The sequence below is a fragment of the Solanum pennellii genome, chromosome 12 (genome assembly GCF_001406875.1).
Source record: "Solanum pennellii chromosome 12, SPENNV200".
Lineage (NCBI taxonomy): Eukaryota > Viridiplantae > Streptophyta > Magnoliopsida > Solanales > Solanaceae > Solanum > Solanum pennellii.
The window spans coordinates 2799641-2820748 of record NC_028648.1 but is presented as its reverse complement, the minus strand read 5'-3'; the positions used below and the strand labels follow the sequence as shown (position 1 = coordinate 2820748).

Sequence of the window (21108 nt, the reverse complement as noted above, 5' to 3'; positions counted from 1 at the left end):
TATATATATATATATATATATATATATGTTGTTTCTAATCATTTAAATTGTCACTTTGCGCATTCATATCAGATAGTTTCATTGTTTCAATATATATACCTTTTAAAAGATTCGACATACATACTCGACAGGATTTTGATGAATTTAAGCAACGTATCACGTAATATAAATCATAAAATTAAACTGAAAGACGAAAAATGGGAGAAAATTACCAGAACCATTGTGATGACTATCAACAGGGAGACATCTTTGATGATTCTCCATACATTGCAACAAATACTTAAAAGTTTCAATTTCACAAGGAATTGTAAGTCCACCACTATGATCAAATCCAAATTCTTCTTCAACTTTTTCAAGTAACTTTTTAAACAAAGAGTCACTTAAATAAGTTGTTGGAATTATAAATCTTCTAAGTTCTGGGCCCACATAAACAGCTAAATATCCTTTCGGGACGCCATGTGGCGATTCGGGGCTTTGACAATTCTCCTCATCTGAATCCCAATACACGTTGGAGCTCCGTAGCCTCTTGCTTATAGATGGGGATATCCCACCTCTGCATGTCTCATTTTTTCGATTATTAAAGGACGATTTTGTACATTCAACTTTCGGATTGTGATTTTTTCCCTTAGTAGTATTAGGGGTAAATGTGACATTTTGCCATTTGTGTAACAATTGTTTGAGCCTCACAATTTGTCTAATTCCTGTCAATTTTGTTTCTCCATGATCTTCCATTTTTACCCTCTTTGCAAAAATGGCCAAAATAATCACAAGATTGATTATGAGATCCTGAAAAAACATATATACTACTATATATTATAGTAGTGAAAAAAAATAAATTAGAGCATAATTTGAAAACAAAATGTTGAATATTAAAATATTATATGGAGTGGTAATATGAAGTTTAAAAATTAAGATAGTTATAAAGAAAATGATTTTCATTCATACGTGAGAGAAATCATTTTTCTAGCCCTTTCTGATGATTTGTTCAGATAAAATATTTATTAAAAATGATTTTCATCGTATCAAACACTTATCTTGATACTGTAAATTCCATCATTCGTCCTCGATGTTCAAGTTCATGATATTAGTTGGAAAAAAAATAGACTATAACAATAAATTTTAGTTTTCTAATTGAGAAATATTTAATTACTTGAATGTTCTTATTTCTACTAATGATTTTAACATAAATCTATTTATGAAATATAACAAGAATTTTGTTTTCTCCAACTAATATCTTGAGGAATTTGCATATATCATGGAAATTTCATTTTCTTTACGATTAATATTTTCTTTCGAAGGCTGTTTAAAAAAAAATAAAAACATTAACAATTTACACATATGGTAGAGGTAGAAAATTACCAGAATATTGTATATATGTTAGAGGTAGCAAGAATAATAAATCTCCATAATATACATAGACATAAAAATATATGAAAATTTTTTAGGGTTTATATATATAAGATCATGAAAAAGGCTCTTTGTGTTAAGAATTCTTTGGCCTTGGAAGATGGAATATGTATAGATTTTTTTTTCTTCAGAATTCACTAAATATTATATAATGATTCTGAATTTTTTAAAAAAAAATATACAAACTATATAATACTTCCATGCATCAAAATAGATTTATTATTTTTGTATTTATATATATTCATTCTTTGTCGCAATAAATTTCTCTAAAATTTATGGCTTTACTATTTTTTCGTTACTAATTTTCATTTTATCCATTCATATAAACCATTTTTAATCTTGTTCATACAATATTTTTTCTTGAAAACACTAATATCATATCGCGAAATTAGACCTCGTAAAGTCTCGAATTTAAGATTTTATATGTGTTATATCATGTTAATCAAACGTATATTTGAAAGTTAAAAGGAGTGATATATGGAGTCCGGAGCCTAAAGGATATAAAATATTAACAAAAATTTTAAAACGGTATATAAAATTTTATATTAATCAAAACGGCAAAATTGCTGGAACAACAGCGATTTACTCCACCGGAAAAAGTACTGCAACGATTTTGCAAAATGTGATTTTTTTTTAAAAAAAATTCAAATCACTACCTAGGCAGCGATTTTCAATTTTGTTTAAAAATAATAATTATGAAAATCGCTGCCTAGGCAGCGATTTTCAATTTTTTTATAAAAAAAATCGCTGCGATTTTCCCTTTAGGCTCCGAACTCGTGATATATGCATAATGTATCACAACTAATATCAATAAGTGATCAACAAAAATAAATAAATCAATATAATAATAATATGTAATCTCAAATATTTTATATTTATCGTATCCAATATTTTAATTTCAGTTATATAAGTTTTAAAAGTCTTAAACACCCAAATAATATACCATAGGTAAGAATACTTTAATATTGCGAGTCTTAAAAGTATTTATTTCCTTTTTCTATTTTGCGTATCCAACCGATTTATGAACGTCACATAAATTGAAATAAAAAAATTCTATTATAATAATTAGAGATAACAATGCACTAGGGGATGTAGCTCAAATGGTAGAGCGCTCGCTTTGCATGCGAGAGGCACGGGGTTCGATCCCCCGCATCTCCATTTTTTTTCATAATTTTCCTATTTTTAATCGGAACATGATTAAAAACGTATGATAAAGTTCTTTTTATTAAAAGAAATACATTTATATAACTATCAATATGAAACATAAAATTATTTCGTAACTATTTAAATACAACTACTTACTAGTATCATTTTTAGACAAGTCTAGAAAATTAAAATAGGGAGAGTTAACTCTTTAATTACCTTTTTGAGGTAATTATATATCTCGAAATGTAATTATAATTTCTATGAACATAAATTAAATGATCAAACCATGTGTATATCATTATATTGGGTACGATTTTCTTTATTAGCTCGGTATAATATCTGATTATTTTTGTTTAAACAATAGCATTTTATATATAACTTAATTAAGATCCTTTATTATGAATGGGCTTAGATTAGTATTGATAAAGTAGCTTAACGCTGAATGAGTAATTATATAATTATAATTACTAATTTTTTTATGAATCAAAGCTTATTAGTTTATTGTAGCTCTATGTTAGTTTGATGTTGAGTTGAGAAAATCACTAAAAACTATTTTAGTGTTTGTTACTATGAAATTATAATAAAAAAAATCTGTGTTATTTTATAATCCCATGGTAATCAGTATGCTGAATTGCATTCAGCTTTAAAGTAATAATAAAGTATTTTAAGAAACAATACTTATTTATAAAATTATACTTCACGTCGAATTATACTACGCGGTATAAAATAAATCCGAGGGAAAAGGGTCTGATATACCTCTCAACCTTGTCATTTGGAGCTGACATACCCCTCGTTTTGAAAGTACCTCATATATGCACATACTGTTATACAAACGGCTCACATATACCGCTGTCGTTACAAAATGAGCTCACATATACCCTTCATCTAACAAAAGTTAAAAAGATTAGTTTTAAATTTATATTTTTTACTTTTATTTTTTTAAAAAAAATTATTTAGGGGTATATATGATTCTTCTATCAAATTTCAAGGTATATTTTAATTTTTTTCATACATAATTTGACTTTTTTTGTTATAATTATTTGAGTTTCTTATTTAATTTATTTTTCTTTTATTCCTTAGTTTAAAGAAAAAAAAATTTAAACTATTTTTTTTTGTCTATATTGTAATTTGATTTTTGTATTCGAAGAAAAAAATTTGGTTACAAGAATATTAGTGAAACATAAATAAATTTGATTATCAAAATAATAATTCTAAATTATTCACTGAAACAAAAAAATGTCCAAAAAAAATATGTTTGACGAGGATTAAATTTACTCATACAGGATTATATTTTTTAGAAAAAAAAAAAGAAAAATAGATTATAATTATTTCTTTTTCATTTCCGTTAGAGAAAAAGGGTATATGTGAGCCATTTGTTTATAAGTAGGGGTATATATGAGTCACTTTCATAGCAACGGGTATATCAGCTCTAAATGGTAAAGTTTAAGGGTATATCAGATCTTTTTCCCTAAATCCGATATATGAATCTAAAATTACTAATAAAACTGGAAAATAAATACACATCTGTGGATGTAGCTCAAATGGTAGAGCGCTCGCTTTGCATGCGAGAGGCACGGGGTTCGATCCCCCGCATCTCCATTTTTTTTTCATTCATTATTTCGTAGAACGTATCGCGAAGGTCCAAGACTTACATTTTTTATATATTCAATATTTTGATCGTAATTTATCATGTAAGATTTGTCAGAGATTTATCTCGTCATCATATTAATGATGTGAGAATAACCTTAAATCACTGAAATACTAATGTTTCACTCATAAATACTGTAATGATCGTTTATCTCTAATTCTGTAATACTATTTGTATTTTTATAACAACTTATATTATTTATAATATATTAATAAAGTCTAAATCATAAGAGTATTTTCAATAGAATAATGTATGTTTTATATATATTATTGGATTGGGGAAAATATTAAATATCTCTTGTGACATAGGAAATAAATCTTTTCACAACTTTCAATATATCAAATCAAAATTTTCAATTCACATTATTTTAAATATTTGTGTGCACTTTGTATGTCCACACATCTCTAATAAGCAAACAACAACTTACATAGTAAAGTTGTTCACTTATTGATTATTTAAAATATATTGGTTGATTGAACCAAAATAAAAATATCATTTATAGTAGTAGGTCACTCTCATTTAATATTTTTTGTCATTTTCAATTTGTGATAGAAAAGGATGTTATTTATATAGAGGCGAATTTAAAATTTAAATTTATAAAAAATTTAATATTAAATATGTTATAATGTTAATAGAAGTTTAATAGTTATTGAAATTTTTGTAGATTAATATATATTTATATTTTTTACAAAAATTATGAGTTTCAAAGATCGTAGGCGACAAACACCTAGATATTGAGATGTCCCACATCGGTAGAGAGATGGAAATTTCATTTCATTATATAGACTCGGACAAATCTCTCCTCCTGAGCTAGCTTTCGTCAGGTGTCATATTTTTACATGATATCACAGGCCCATCCCAATTTTTGTTGTTCATCGATGATGAATCCCATTTAGAATTGTTCACGCTCTAGTTGAGGTCTGATGTGCGCGATAGTATTAAGATGTCCCTATATTGATAGAGGAATGAAAATTTGATATCCATTTATAAACATGAACAAACCCCTCTTCATAAGCCAACTCTTCAGATTATTATGAATTATCTCCTAATTCCTTATTCATCATTTTTGGATTTTAATAAAAATGTATAATATTCAATAAAAATGAACATTGTGGCAGGTTATATACAAACAAAAAATATTTATTGAATGAAGACAATAAATAAATATATATATATACGATAATTTTAACTGTTCTAAAATAGTAAAAAAATTTGTCACATAAATAAATAACGACGTACACAAATAGTATAATGATCGTCTCACTCTATTTTCGATATGAACCCAATTAAATTAAATTAAATTCTCAATAAAGACATAAAACATCAATGACTAGACGATAAAATTCGTTACATTTAATTTAATTTATTTTTAGCATTTTGCAATATCCCAATTTCTACTTCCACACCAAACTCAATTGAGTTATTGGCAACTTTTAAAAGAAAAATACTAACCTTTAAATGTTAGAATTAACTGAAAACTACCAAACATATATTTGTTCATATTCAAAAGGCATTAAATGAATGCTCACTTATTAAATTCACCAATCCCTATAAAAAAAAATCAACAGCTAACTACCTAACATTCAAGAAAAAATTATTTATATAATTTGACTAGATACGAAATTTAATATAAATATATATATAATTTTAAATATATTATAATATTTTTTTACGATTATACAACTTTTAAAATTTGTATAGCTAAAGTATTATTATTTATCTTAATTTCTTGCACGATATATTTTTCGATAAAGGATTGATTGAACTCCTTTCACCATAGGTGGAACTACGATTCTACTTATGTTGTAACATTGACTCAAATTTTGTATTTGTGTTAAAAATTTATTTAAGAAGTACAAATAATTTATTTAGAAAAAAGTTAATAGTAAGTTTACTTTTTTTAAAATTCAAAATTAATAAACTCAAAATCTGGACTTTGCCTCTGGTCTTCACTAAAGGTAGATCCACCTCTACCTTTCACTTGATTTTATTTTTATATGTACGTATATACATTAAATTCATTCTGAACTTATTACTAATATAAATTCTAAATTCGTCTTTGATTAGAATCGACAAATAAAGATGTTTCGTTTTCTTCCCCTCCTCCTCCTCATTCTCCATTTCTCTCACTTCACAAATGGAAAAAACACAATAACTTCATATTCCACAAATCATCTTGTTTACACATCTTGCACCAAAGCAAGTTACCCTAAAATTTGCATTAGAACCCTCTCATCATACTCAACCATAAAAACACCAAAAGACTTAGCAAAGGCATCACTAAATGTGAGTATTTCAAGATCCAACAAAGCATCAAAATTCCTCAAAAATCTCAAAGTGAAAAGCAAAAGAGAAAAAGGGACACTTGTTGATTGTATAGAGCAAATAGGTGACTCTATACATGAGCTTAGAGAGTCACTTTTTGAGCTAAAACACTTGCATAAAGGGATTGGTTTTAGGTTCCAAATGAGTAATTTGGAGACTTGGATTAGTGCTTCTTTGACAAATGATGATACTTGTCTTGATGGTTTCAAAGAAATTGATGGAAAAGTTAGGTATGATGTGAAGAGAAGGATTTCTAATGTAGCAAAGGTTACAAGTAATGCTCTTTACCTCATCAATCTACTAGGCGGATTCAGAATCTGAAATTCACGTAGTCTTAAAGCATATTTTATCATATTCGAGTATTTTTAATGATGAATTTTAGTACATCTTTGTTTTTCGTGTTGAAAATATTAAATTCAGTTCATAAATTCTACTTGATCTGTCGATTCGATTTTGCTTATGTTATTTCATTTTGTAGATAATTATGATATATTCCTTTCTGTTTCATTTCATGTGACAACAATTAAATTATTAGCTTAAAATATTGAGAAAGAACAAATGATTTTTAGATTTATTATCTAAATAAGTCATAAATATTTGTGTAATTATAATTTTATATAAAATGAAAAGCTTAAAATTTTAAATTATTTTAAGTATAGAAATTTATTATTTTTCTAAAAAAGAAATGCATCATACATTAATATACTACTAAAAATTAAATTGCAATAAAGGGGATTATTTTGTCGGTGCAAATATTTTTTTGTTTATATGTTGGCTTTTTTTTTTCTTTTTAAATCTTAAAAAGCAGTCCAAATTTATTACCTTTTTTTCCTTTTATTTTTATTTAAAAAATCAAGGCATCAATAATGTTGGTTCACTTAGATGTCTTTTTTTAAAAAATAAATAAATTTATAACATTTGAGTTAGGTCATGTGCTAGTGACATACAAGGTCCATATTATAAATATAGAAGTTTGATTGATTTGGCTATTCAATCGACGATCTATGTATTCTTTTTAATAGTATATATACATGCTTTGATTTGACTAGAGAGAAAATATTTATTTTAAATTATTATATAATACGACCTTTTATTTCTTATTCGGTTCGATTCATTGGTTCATTACTAGTTTGAGTATGAAAGGTCTAATTCATACAAGCAAAGTTAGAACGGTTACTTGCCATTTAGTCAAATTTAATAGTTTTAATTTGTTCACTGACTAAAAGAACATTTATTTTTCTTCGACTTAGCTTATATGATTTTATCTCCTTACTAATTTATTCGTTAAAAAATAACAAATTTTTATTATTTAAAAATAATTCAAAAGTTTAAATGTATTTGATTCTTAATAAAATAGTCACACAATACTATAAGCAATGTTTATAATACACAATTTTCAAAATTCTATTTCTTTGTGGAACTCTGTGTTAATTCAAACTATGTCATGTGAATTGAAAAGAAGCGAACTGACTGAATTAAAAAGTACAGAAAAATACCGAATAAACCAAAACTTAAAAGAGTTGTTGAAGAGAATAATAGTATGCTATTATTAGAAATGTTCTATAGTAACAACAATTTTGATACAATAATTTTTGAAAACTATATTGGATTTGAATCAGATATTGGATCAATCTATATGTATTATGATCGAAACCAAGAATGCTATAGTAGCCATGATCGAAAAGGAAAATCCTACGCGATTTTCCCTTTCACGTGCTTGCTCCAACAATTATCTACCGGCTACTACAAATACCTTCTTCCACTAGAGAAGTCATCGTCAATTTTGACTCCATATATAACTCGAAATCAAGGACCCTAATTCAATTTACCTGACAAAAAACGAAGCATATCCTTACAACGAAGATAAGAATCAAAACAAGTGCTTTCACGTAGAAACGATAAAAAGTGAAGGAGAGAGCAACGACAACAACAACATACCCAATGTAGTCTCACAACGCGGGGTTTAATGAAGGTAGAGTATACAGAAACCTTACCTCTACCTCAAGAGGTAGAGAGGTTGTCTCTAATAGACCTTTGGTTCAAGAGTAACAAAAGTGAAAGCATAACAAAGCAAACATAATACGATAATCAAAGTACAAGAAACAACAGATAGTAACAGACTCCGACTAGAAGAGATGTCTTAATCTCTTCAATTACTCTGTGTTTCACTAGCTACAACTATAAGGTGATAAAGCTTAAAACCTTTAAACGCCCTCTTTTCGTGCTTATTATTTTCGTCTTCCTTGATACACAAAGGACAGGTTGTTTCAATCTGCGAAGTCATAACACTCATAACTGAACTTTACATTCAAAATCAACAACCATACATACCTTAGGTTTGTTGGGATGGACAATATATTTACTTGTAGGGAGCAAATAATATCGATGAATTATGGCCACCAAATCCAAATGAATTCGATATTGCCACCTTAATATCCAATCTTTCTTTTTTCGAACCCACAAGTACATTTGTATCCTGTTATGCATATGGATATATATATATATATCATCAAATCGTTGATTTTCAACACTAAATTGTCGCAACAGTGAACCAAGAAAGAGATGATTCAACCTCATATCATATAAGAGACTTATTTGTAATATGATACTCCCTCCGTTTCAATTTGTTTGCCTGCTTTTGATTTGGCACGGAGTTTAAAAAAAAGTAAAAAAAGACCTTTTGAATCTTGGGGTCTTAGACTATAGACACGTAGAATGTACTTTAATCCTACATGTCAGACGGAAAGTTGAAATCCAAGAGTTACCAAAAATGGAAAGAGGCATTCTTTTTCAAAGAGGAAAGTATGACGAACGAATTGAAACGAAGGGAATAGAAAATTTGAGATAAAAGACCAATGCAAGTGATGTTAATCGACTTGGTAGTTTGATAAAAGTCTAGGAGACTAGATCATGCTCAAAAGAACAATACACAATTGAAAATGCAACGAAAAGGGAGCCATACCACACCCTCATCTGGGCTATCAAGATTTATATTCGGATGAACCCATCCAGTTCGTATTGCCTGCAAAATCCGTATGAACTCTCTGTGAAGACTCGAGCAACAGAACTTTTAGGATGATCAGCACAAAGGAAAATCTTTCGAAATTGGCATGATAGCCTATACATGCTTTCTTTTTTATGTAAATAAGCCAGAATGAGTGATCTATAATAAATTGAACCTAAATGGCATGATAACCTATACATGTCGCAATAGTAGAATCCACGCCCTGTAACTCTATGTTTGTGTAAACGTGTAAATTATGTAGACGATTTGTTAAACGAGAAACTAATAGCAACAGAAGTCAAGTTGCAACACTACTTCAAGGCATACGAAATATAAAGTTACCTGAATAGTTGCTACAGCTTCAACAGCACCAGCAGCTCCTAGCAGGTGACCAATCATAGACTTCGTGGAGTTAATTCGTAACTGTAAAAAGTGGAGTAGCAATTGATTAAGTACCTGGAAAAAGGAAACTGAAGGAACAGGCATAAACAACAGTCGTTCGGAGAACATCTAACCTCTGGGTTCTGGCCAAAACAATGTACACTCGCTTGGTACTCTTTGAGATCCCCTGCTGGTGTGGAAGTGCCATGCGCATTAATGTAGTTCACTTCTTCCTTGGATACACCAGACTGAGCTAATGCCTTCTCTATGCATAAGATAACACCAGCTCCTGTTTATTTGTGGAAAATGCAGAGATAAAGTTATTTCCGTATTATAATTCAATCTACATTACACAAAAACAAGATATCACACATTTTTCTCGTAAGTAATAATAAACACAAAGCAATATTACCTAAAGGCATAATACATAAACAAACACTCAAACTTGGCCTCCGCTGGCATGTAAGCACTCACATCTAGACACCTTAACTCGTCCCCGTTGTGTCAGTAAAACACTGACATCGGGTGTCCACGAGACACATTCGGGACAAGTTGGAATGTTTAGCTCCCATTTGAGACCAAGTTGAGGTGTCTAGATGTGCATCCTCAAAGTTGGAGTGCTTACTTTCCAGTCGAGGCCAAGTTTGAGAGTTTGTTTATGTATTGCGCCTTACCTAAAAGTTAATACGGAAAAGGGTGGCCAGATGGATCCATAAAGATGTTTGCATGCTCAACAATTGATTGCCACCCAAAAAGATAATAGATTAAGCAACAAAACTGCTATACCAATCTAATAAGACTGGTTAATAAGTTGAAATACGTCCGACTCTCTATAAGACATTTGCACTTAGGATCCTCCATATTATAGCCCGTATCTGGAGCTGCCTAGTTTCCCCATCTTCTGGATAGGGGAATTATAAAATTGAGAGAAGAAAGTACCTTCAGGATGAGGCTCAGTCATATGATAAGCATCACATGTAAAGCTTCCACCCAGAAATTCAGCGTAGATAGTTGCACCTCTTCTCTGCTCATTCAGACAATGAAATTAAAGGCTTACATCACCGGACTATCTGGCTAGGGATTTTCATTATTATCGTTCTCTTTTGGTTAAAATCTAATCATGAGGAGTGTGACGAAGAAAAGCAATCTAATATACTTTAATAAATCACCTTAGCATGCTCAAGTTCTTCCAAAAGCAGGACTCCAGCTCCTTCACCCATTACAAATCCATCACGATTCTGTAAAAGAAAAAACGAAAAATACGCAATCATTGCATCCTTTAAATAATGAGTTGGGCTCCGATAATGCTATTTTTCATCTGAAGTCATTGAAAATCATGTAAATACATCAAAACATGCTGACATGCGCAGGTTCGATCTCAAGACAAAGCTCATTTGATCACAACGACTAAGAGCCAGTTGGACTATAAGAGGTATTCTAGAATTAGCATTTCTATTTCAGATAAAATTGGTGCATTTCCGAACTCCAACTAGACAACGGCGTGAGAACAAGAGGAAAAGAATTACAGGACATTACACTATCCCAAGGCCGAGAAGCTTTAGTAGGTTCATTGTTTCTCTGGGAAAGTGCTCTGCATGCAACAAATCCTCCCAGTCCTGCAAAAAATTAAAAATCACTTGGAAAAAGATAACTCAGCTTGCTAAACTTATAAAAAAAAAGACGGACGATATATACCAATTGGTATAATAACTGCCTCTGATCCACCAGAGAGCATCATATCCTGCAATCATATTATTGCTTTGAAGTTCTTCATTAGACAAAATGGAACTTTCTAAATAACATAAGATGAAAACGAAAGGTACACTTTCCGGAACTCTTCACTAATTTAAGGTAAGAAACTTACAGCTTCACCTTTAATGATATGGTTAGCAGCACTTAAAATGCAGAAGTTACTTGTCGCACATGCTGTTGAAATTGAATAAGTTGGACCCATCCATCCCTGCAGTTTAATTTTCAAATAGAAACATAATATGGAGTTCCTCTTGACATTAAAGCCCAGATAAAATACAGATTATCGGCATAATACATAAACAAGACACTCAAACTTGGTCTCAGTTGGCAATTAAGCACTCCAACTTTGAGTATGCACACCTCCACTCGTCTCCACTGTGTCATTTGAACACTCCAACTTACAAAATGATCATTTAGACACCTCCAAAATTTATGTGTCATGTCAGCGTCGGGTGTCCACGAGACACAGTGGGGACGAGTTTGAGTGTTTAGTTGTTAGTTGAGACAAGTTCAGGTGGCTGTGCACTCTCATAGTTGGAGGGCTTACTCGCCAACTGAAGCCAAGTTTGAGTGTCTTTTTATGTATTATGCCAAAATTATAACTGCCTAACCAGGTCCATGGCAAGCATCGCAGAGCCCATGTTTGTAGGGGCAAGTGGTATGCAGAAGGGATTCATCTTCTTGTAAGAAGTCATTAAAGATTCTATTGCGTCATTGAAGACCTACAATTCAAGCAAAACCTTCGAGGTTACTCATTTATTTTGGGACTAGCAAAAATTTTACGACTCGTATACTATTCTGCTGATCAAGCATACAAAAGCACAAAAATGCAACTCCACAAAAATTGAACTTAGACAACTAATCAGAACAACATTTAAGAAAGTAAAGAGGATTACCTTCATTCCACCCATACCAGATCCAATCAAAACTCCACATCTTGTTTTATTCAATTCTTTCATTACGTCTTCAGTAATTCCGCCATTTATCAATGCCTTCTTACCAGCTGTTAGAGCGTAAAGTATGAACTTGTCTATTCGTTTAGAAAGTTTAGGTGAAATCCAGCCATCACTTGAGAAAGACTTGATCTCTCCAGCAATTCTCTGCAATTGTACCCCTTTTTTAACATCTAAAATATTACATTTAGAGAAAAACTAACCAAAGAAGAAGACGTACTGTTGGAAATTGTGAACAATCAAAAGATTCTATCTCACTTATGCCACTGACACCTTGAAGCAAGTTTTCATAGAACACATCGGGATCCTGACCATTTGGTGTGATCACATCCATTCCTGTAACAACCACTCGCCTTTGAGTCCTTTCCTTAGTTGGTGGTTTCTTCTTAGATGTACCTTCAATCACTGGTCGTACCGCAGTGGCCCTTACGCCACCTAATACAAGATGGGCGCAGAACGTCAAAATATATGTAGAGTAGTAGATATATTTAAGGGAATTTCTATTAGAACAATGACATTGAAATCACATACTGAAACTTGATTATAAACAGTTATTTCGCAAAAAGAAAAAAATATTTGAAAATCGATTCCTTCTTATGTATGAGAATACACATTAGAGATAGGCTGAAGAAAAAGCCAATTAAACACAGCAACGAAACTAAAAACAAACTGCATGATAACTTGCAATGGTGTCGACAAAATAACAAGGTACTCCATCAGTTCCAAATTTATATAACAATCTTCCCATAACGGGTCACTCCAAAAGATTAGACACCATCTCATTTCTATAAAGTTTGCAAACATCAAGAACTCAAACTCATTAAACAACTCAGACTTAGACGTGATGTTCTCTCAACCAAACTAAATTTTATTCTGAACTTCGCATTCAGTCATATACCATCGCAAGACATGACGAGGCTAAAAGCCGTAAACAACTTCAAGATTTGCTTTTTGAAGTTGTAAAAAGGTGGGAAATGAAAAGAAAAAAAAAACAGAACAGTAGCAGCATCTGTATTATTTTTGAATTTATGGACTATGACAGAATATCCCACTCTGAGAATATGCCATGCATAGATTAAATGGGACACACAAATAACGAAGCACTACTCCGTCCGTGTCGACTTATTTGCCTTACTTTTCATTTTAATCCATTTTTAAAAAAAAATCTTTACAATTTTGGCAACTCTATGACTAACTTTATGTTGGGAATAAATCCGTAACAGAAATAATATTTGCGGTAATAAAGGCAACAAATGCGGAACACAACAATACGGTTAATCAACGAGAATAAAAGAGAAAGAATGACACCAAGATTTTACGTGGAAACCCTCCTAAATAAGGGAAAAACCACGACCCGAGAGGAGCAACGAATATCACTATAGTAAGGATTTTACACTTGTATGTCTGAGTAAAACTCCAAAGACCACAACACATTCAAAAGAAATAACACTCTTTTGATTTTTCCACCTCACTACAATACCGCTCACACTCTCTATTTTTCCTCACAGATTATTTTCTTCTGTGATGCCTCACTCTTCTTTTCTCTCCTTTGTAATTCTTTTTGGTGTACTTAGAATGAAGAATTGTCCTCCCTTTTATAGAGAACAAATACACTACCCTCCAAATGTGCTATAGAAGAAAAACGATTTTTTTCTTCTTCATAGCTTACCAACTCTACCAAACTTTGAAATTGGCACAAAACAAGTTTTTCTTCTTTATAGATTACCAACTCTACCAAACTTTGAAATTGGCACAAAGTTATTCAAAGTTTGGTACATGGGGATGGACCTCACAATCTCCCCCTCCAGACCCATTCACCCTGAAGGAGGTAGCTCTAGGTTTCTAGCTTGAGTACATGCCGACAAGTTCTTTGCATAGCTCAAACTTGTCCCTTGATACCACCTTGGTCAGCATATCTGAAGGGTTTTCACTAGTAGGGATCTTCATGACCTGCATAGATCCGTCCTCTATCTTTTCACGAATCCAGTGATATCTCACGTCAATATGCTTCGTCCTTGCATGGTACATGGTGTTCTTGCTCAAGTCTATTGCACTCTGACTATCACAATAGACGACATACTCCTTCTGATGCAATCCAAGTTCTTGAAGAAATCGTTTCAGCCATACCATCTCTTTGCCAGCTTCAGTAGCTGCAATATATTCTGCCTCAGTTGTAGAGAGTGCGACACACTTCTGCAACTTTGATTGCCATGATATAGCTCCCCCTGAAAATGTAAACAAATATCCAGTAGTGGATTTTCTATTATCGAGGTCACCTGCCATATCAGCATCAGTATAGCCCTTCAAGATTGGATCAGATCCTTTAAAACACAAGCAATCTCTTGTGGTACCTCTTAGATACCTGAGTATCCACTTAACTGCCTCCCAGTGTTCTTTTCCAGGATTTTCAAGGAATCTGCTAACAACACCAACTGCATGAGCAATATCAGGTCTTGTACACACCATCGCATACATCAAACTCCCCACTGCTGAAGAATAAGGAACTTTAGCCATTCCCTCTTTCTCCTCTTTTGTTGTAGGACACATCTGTTTGCTCAACTTCAGATGACTCGCAAGAGGCGTGCTAACAGGTTTAGCACTCTTCATGTTGAAGCGTTCTAGTACACGTTCAATGTACTTCTCTTGAGATAGCCACAACTTTCTTTTTGTTCGTTCTCGAACAATCTTCATCCCTAGAATTTGTTGTGCTGGGCCCAAGTCTTTCATGTCAAATGACTTGGACAAATCTTTCTTCAATTTTGCAATCAGCTCTTTGTCTTGTCCTACAATTAACATGTCATCCACATATAACAACAAAATAATAAAATTGTTGTCAGAAAATCTTTTGAAGTATACACATGGATCAGAATAGGTCTTTGTGTACGTTTGACTTTTCATGAAAGAGTCAAACTTTTTGTACCATTGTCTTGGGGCCTGTTTCAACCCATAAAGACTCTTATTCAATTTGCACACCATGTGTTTCTTTCCAGATACTTCAAATCCCTCTGGTTGCTCCATATAAATCTCTTCTTCCAAATCTCCGTGAAGAAATGCAGTTTTCACGTCCAATTGCTCCACTTCAAGATCTAGACTAGCTGCTATGCTCAAAATAGTTCGAATAGAAGTCATTTTGACAACAGGTGAAAAAATTTCATCAAAATCAATACCTTTCTTTTGTTCGAAGCCTTTTACAACCAATCGAGCTTTGTACCTCACCAACTTGCCATTTCCATCTTTCTTGAGTTTAAAGACCCACTTGCACTTAAGTGGTCTTTTTCCTTTTGGAAGTTCAACTAGCTGGTATGTGCCATTTTTCTGTAGAGATCCCATCTCTTCGTGCATGGCTTTCATCCATTGGCTCTTTTCTGGATGAGACAACACCTCCTTAAGACTTTCTGGCTCACCTTCATCATTGATAAGGACATACTCTGAGGAAGGGTATTTGGTTGATTCTACCCTTTGTCTTTCTGATCTCCTCAGAGGTTGAGATTGTTCTTCTTCTGGGTACTCCATTTGCTCGGTATTATCACCAAGTTGCTCCCCCTGCTCAACAATCTCATCAGGTTGCTCTTCATGCTCAGCAACTTCATCAATCATACTTTCTGCACTTATGGGATGGTTAGAAGAAGAAGGAATGGTAACAAGATTAGGAACTATACCATTCTTTTTCTTGGCCTTCTCGGATAGATCATCAGCAGTTCCAACTTCACTTTCTCGAAAGATTACATCTCTACTTCTGATGACCTTCTTCTTTACAAGATCCCATAGTCTGTACCCGAACTCTTCATCTCCATATCCGATGAATATGCAAGGAACTGATTTATCATCTAGCTTGGTTCTTTGCTCCTTCGGTACATGTGCAAAAGCTTTGCAACCGAACACCTTTAGGTGCGAGTAAGACAACTCTTTGTTGGTCCAAACTCTCTCCGGAATGTCAAACTCCAACGGAACTGATGGACTACGATTGATAAGATAACACGCTGTCCGAACTGCTTCACCCCAGAATGTCTTGGGTAATTTAGCCATTCTGAGCATGCTTCTCACCTTCTCAACAATGGTGCGATTCATTCTCTCAGCTACACCATTGTGTTGTGGGGTTCCAGGAACTGTCTTTTCATGTCTGATTCCATGGTTTGAACAGTACTCTTCAAATTCTCTTGAAGTGTACTCACCTCCATTGTCGGTTCGGAGACGTTTTAGCTTTCGACCTGTCTCTCTTTCTATCAGAGCATGAAACTTTTGAAATACTTGAAACACCTGATCTTTGGTTCTCAAGATATAAACCCACAATTTTCGAGAAGCGTCATCAATAAAGGTAACAAAGTATTTATTACCTCCTATCGATTCTATCTCCATTGGACCACAAACATCAGAATATACCAAATCAAGTATATTCGACTTTCTTTCAGATGATGTCTTAAATGAGACTCTATGTTGTTTACCAAATAAGCAGTAGTTACACGATTTTATCGTTGTACCTTTGGCAAAAGAGATGAGTGACTTTTTGGAAAGAATTTGCAATCCTTTCTCGCTCATATGACCCATTCTTTTATGCCATAAATCTGCAGAATTTTCTTCGTGAGCCGCATTTAATTCACCTTGGCATATTTCTGCATTTGTCCTGTATAACGTGCCACGAGCAACTCCTTTTGCAATCACCAATGCCCCTTTGGTGAGTCTCCATTTTTTATTTGCAAAGTAGTTCTCATATCCATCTTGGTCCAAAGCAATTCCCGAGATCAAGTTCATCCGCAAATCAGGTACGTGGCGCACATCTTTCAACACTAATGTGCATCCAACATTTGTTTTTAAGCAAATGTCTCCGATCCCCGCAATCTTTGAGTAACTTGTGTTACCCATTTTCACATTGCCATAATCACCGGCTACATATCTGCAAAAAAGATCTCTTACCGGTGTGGCATGATAAGATGCTGCTGTGTCGACCACCCATTCCGACTCTATACCTGCCAAGTGCATGCATTCTTCTTCCTCATTTATGAGGAGAACAACATCGTCATTATTTTGCACCATGGCAGCTGTGTTGTCATCATTCTTCTGGCCGCTGCTTTCCCCTTTGCCCCTTTTTAGATTTGGACAATCTCTTTTGAAGTGTCCTGGTTGATCGCAATTGTAGCAATTTCTGGCCTTCGATTTTGATCGGACCTTGGACTTTCCACGAGCTCCGGATCTACCATAGTTACTTGAGCTCCTTTGGTAACTTCTGCCTCTACTTTCCGTGATGAGAGCCTGTCCGTGATTTTCAGGCCTTTTTCTCATCTTCTCATTAAGCAAAAGGGCTGATGTGACATCCTTCAACTCAATAGAGTCCTTACCATGTAAAATGGTTGTTGCTAAAGTATCGTAGGAAGATGGCAACGAGTTTAGGAGCACTATGGCTTTATCTTCATCCTCGATCTTTACTCCGAGGTTTGCTAGCTGCGTGATTAGTCCATTAAGTACATTTAAATGAGACAAAAAATTTGTACCTTCACCCATATGTAGCGCATATAACTGCTTCTTTAGGTACAATTTATTTGTCAGCGTTTTGGACATGTATAGATTTTCTAACTTTGTCCAAATGCCACATGCACTCTCTTCATCGATGATGTTATTAACTACATCATCTGTTAAGTGCAATCTGATTGCACTAGCAGCCTTTTCATCCATTTCTTCCCAATCCTCAAGTTTCATGGATTCGGGCTTTTTGGATTTGCCGCCTAGTGCCTTGTGCAAACCCTGTTGGATGAGCAAGTCTTTCATCCTTCTCTGCCACGTTGAGAAACCGCTATCACCGTTGAATTTTGCTACCTCGTACTTTACTCCAGACATTTTTTTTATTGAGTATAGTACAATAAGCTGCAAAAAATATTTCTGTAAATGAGCAGAACCTGTGCTCTGATACCAATTGTTGGGAATAAATCCGTAACAGAAATAATATTTGCGGTAATAAAGGCAACAAATGCGGAACACAACAATACGGTTAATCAACGAGAATAAAAGAGAAAGAATGACACCAAGATTTTACGTGGAAACCCTCCTAAATAAGGGAAAAACCACGACCCGAGAGGAGCAACGAATATCACTATAGTAAGGATTTTACACTTGTATGTCTGAGTAAAACTCCAAAGACCACAACACATTCAAAAGAAATAACACTCTTTTGATTTTTCCACCTCACTACAATACCGCTCACACTCTCTATTTTTCCTCACAGATTATTTTCTTCTGTGATGCCTCACTCTTCTTTTCTCTCCTTTGTAATTCTTTTTGGTGTACTTAGAATGAAGAATTGTCCTCCCTTTTATAGAGAACAAATACACTACCCTCCAAATGTGCTATAGAAGAAAAACAATTTTTTTCTTCTTCATAGCTTACCAACTCTACCAAACTTTGAAATTGGCACAAAACAAGTTTTTCTTCTTTATAGATTACCAACTCTACCAAACTTTGAAATTGGCACAAAGTTATTCAAAGTTTGGTACATGGGGATGGACCTCACACTTTACACAAGATCTGTTTAAGCAAGATTAAAGAGTATTATGGTACGTTTTAGGTATCTTTGATTTAAAAGACAAAAGATTCAAAAGTTTTCTTCACTTTCTTTAACTGTGTATCACGTCAAAACCAAACAATCAAATTGAAACTGAGGGAGTATGACCAATGAGCTCGCTACAACATAACCATTGAGTAGGGTGGTGTGTACACAGCCTCATTGCTCGAGAGGTTCTTTCCGATAGACCCTCAGCTTAAAATAAAGCATATCCAAACGAAATTTTGACCAAAGTAAGTCATTATGAAAATCAATTTACCGAAATAATACATTTTTTTGAAATTTTACAAAAATAGTATAAACGTAATTCTCAGTAATTCTCAGTAACGTTTTAGGTAATATTTTATTCAAAAAAAATTCAATAACTAAAAGACAAAAATCTGACAAAGTAAACATACATAAAACGTGATTCACAATAACTTTTCTCTAGAATGATTAAAAATTAAAATTCAATCTCGTAAATGCTCCATTCAACTTTATTAAACTTTTCAATATATATATATATATATATATATATATATATATATACACACACACAATTTAGTAGTGGAAATTTGAATAATGAATGATACATGTACAAGATTTGAGTTTCAATGTTCAACAATTTCAGAGAAAAGTTACTATGAGTCACGTTTTAGCTATAAAACGTGTTTCGGAGTAAGGAATTATAAAACGTTACTAACAATAACATTTTATGTCTGTTTACTTTGTCAGATTTTTGTCTTTTTGTTATTGAATTGTTTTTTAATAAAATATTACCTAAAACGTTACTGAAAACTACGTTTATACTAATTTTGTAAAATTTCAAATATTATCTTGATAAATTGATTTTAACAATAACCTATTTTGATCAAAAATTCTATCCAAACAGTTATGAAAAGGTAACTACAATGAAATAATGTGAAAATGAAAAGCAATACACAACATACAAATCAAAGAACAGTTATGACAACAAAATAATGTGATAATCGATCGGTGCAAGCAAACACCAAAAAAATAAAAAAAAATTAAGATTAAAAATGAAATTTTACCTTGTTGTGCACTGCCACTAAATGTACCACTTCTCCATCCATCAACTGAACAAAAACCATTCCTCACTACACAAGAATTAGAAAATGAAATTCCATTACAAGTCTTGGAATACTGAAACTTAGCCAAAACACAACTCATTTTCTTCTTATTTCCTACACCAACTTTACAATTATACTTAGAAAACCCAAAAAAATCCTTCTTTGCCCCATTTTCACAAACAGCTGATATGCATACAACAACAGACACCATTGATGAAGACATTCTTGATTCTTTGTCTAATTTTCAATCAAAAATCAAATCTTTTTTCCCTTTAACTAATTAACATCAAGAAACATAAAAAAAACCCAAATGGGGTTTCTTTAAATGAAGCAAAAAATGCCTACAGAAACAGAGTTTTTCAAGAATTAAATGGCATTATATAGGTGGGGTTTCCTATATCTGGATCTCTTTTCCCATAACCTATAAAAATGACAACATTAGAGCCTCAAGATGCTAAAAGTTTCGAACTTTACCATTAAAAGCAAATGTACACTCCTTAACTGTATATTTACTTTTTGTCCATCCATCTAACAAACTATCTATATTTACTTTTTTTTTTGTTTCCATCCTCCAAATCCCGCGTTGTAGCTCCGATGAAATTTGGATTGTGCATGTTCTCCCAACAAGCAGGGGCGGAATCACCCATTCTTCGTCGAAAAATTATAAGTTAAATTTTAGTTTAATAAATATATATATTAGTATTGACATCTTTTGACACAATTTAAAGGGTTTATTTCAGTGGTTAAAATATATATAGTGTGTTCTAGTCATGTAGCTATATATTTTAATCATCGACACCTTATAATTATATTTTTTACGACAAGATTTGACATCCCTTAATGACGATTCTGAATACGCTACTACCAATAAG

At 32.6% G+C, this 21108-nt stretch overlaps 3 protein-coding genes and 2 non-coding genes across 11 annotated transcripts in view; 3 read left to right on the top strand and 2 right to left on the bottom strand.

The window, feature by feature from the left end:
- Window positions 1–1592, bottom strand: part of LOC107006819 — a 3096-nt gene extending 1504 nt beyond the window's left edge. For 2 of the 3 annotated variants that reach the window (XM_015205338.2, XM_015205339.2), the window contains exons 1-2: window positions 1360–1592; window positions 213–806 (exon numbers count right to left, since the gene is read on the bottom strand). In XM_015205338.2, the coding sequence (XP_015060824.1) occupies window positions 213–798 (586 nt within the window). In that variant the 5' untranslated portion in view covers window positions 799–806; window positions 1360–1592. The remainder of the gene's footprint in view (window positions 1–212; window positions 807–1359) is intronic. The other variant, XM_027913447.1, reaches the window with a different exon arrangement.
- A 900-nt stretch (window positions 1593–2492) lies between these two features.
- TRNAA-UGC lies at window positions 2493–2565 on the top strand. The gene has a single exon. It is a non-coding gene; the product is annotated as a tRNA-Ala (tRNA).
- A 1514-nt stretch (window positions 2566–4079) lies between these two features.
- On the top strand, window positions 4080–4152 carry TRNAA-UGC. Its single transcript has one exon. It is a non-coding gene; the product is annotated as a tRNA-Ala (tRNA).
- A 2097-nt stretch (window positions 4153–6249) lies between these two features.
- LOC107006632 (pectinesterase inhibitor 3-like) lies at window positions 6250–6964 on the top strand. Its single transcript, XM_015205146.2, has one exon. It carries the CDS (start codon window positions 6284–6286, stop codon window positions 6845–6847), a length of 564 nt encoding a protein of 187 aa, XP_015060632.1. The 5' UTR covers window positions 6250–6283; the 3' UTR covers window positions 6848–6964.
- Window positions 6965–8030: 1066 nt separating this feature from the next.
- LOC114075205 (3-oxoacyl-[acyl-carrier-protein] synthase II, chloroplastic-like) lies at window positions 8031–20824 on the bottom strand. Of its 5 annotated transcripts, XM_027913542.1 has the most exons (16): window positions 20711–20763; window positions 20198–20263; window positions 18103–18472; window positions 12837–13051; window positions 12560–12763; window positions 12275–12385; window positions 11776–11871; window positions 11607–11652; window positions 11448–11527; window positions 11081–11149; window positions 10851–10935; window positions 10046–10200; window positions 9873–9953; window positions 9489–9548; window positions 8858–9002; window positions 8031–8355 (listed from the first exon to the last, which is right to left on the bottom strand). In XM_027913542.1, the coding sequence occupies exons 2-15, from the start codon at window positions 20255–20257 to the stop codon at window positions 8886–8888; spliced, it is 1749 nt and encodes a 582-aa protein (XP_027769343.1). In that variant the 5' UTR covers window positions 20258–20263; window positions 20711–20763; the 3' UTR covers window positions 8031–8355; window positions 8858–8885. The 5 variants fall into 5 exon arrangements, 4 of the variants coding, with proteins under 4 accessions (XP_027769343.1, XP_027769345.1, XP_027769344.1 ...); XM_027913544.1 differs by lacking the exon at window positions 18103–18472 and having other exon boundaries at window positions 20711–20824; XM_027913543.1 differs by lacking the exons at window positions 18103–18472; window positions 20711–20763 and having other exon boundaries at window positions 20198–20699.
- Between the last annotated feature and the right edge of the window lie 284 nt (window positions 20825–21108).

Excerpts from the sequence above, each read along its gene's own strand:
- LOC107006632 (XM_015205146.2), top strand. The coding sequence starts at position 6,284 with ATGTTTCGTTTTCTTCCCCTCCTCCTCCTCATTCTCCATTTCTCTCAC.
- LOC114075205 (XM_027913541.1), bottom strand. The coding sequence starts at position 17,893 with ATGAGAAAAAGGCCTGAAAATCACGGACAGGCTCTCATCACGGAAAGT. Across the intron at positions 12,764-12,836 it reads ATTGTTCACAATTTCCAACA|AGAATTGCTGGAGAGATCAA; the intron begins GTACGTCTTCTT and ends GTACAATTGCAG. Across the intron at positions 9,549-9,872 it reads AAGCTGTAGCAACTATTCAG|GCAATACGAACTGGATGGGT; the intron begins GTAACTTTATAT and ends CGGATTTTGCAG.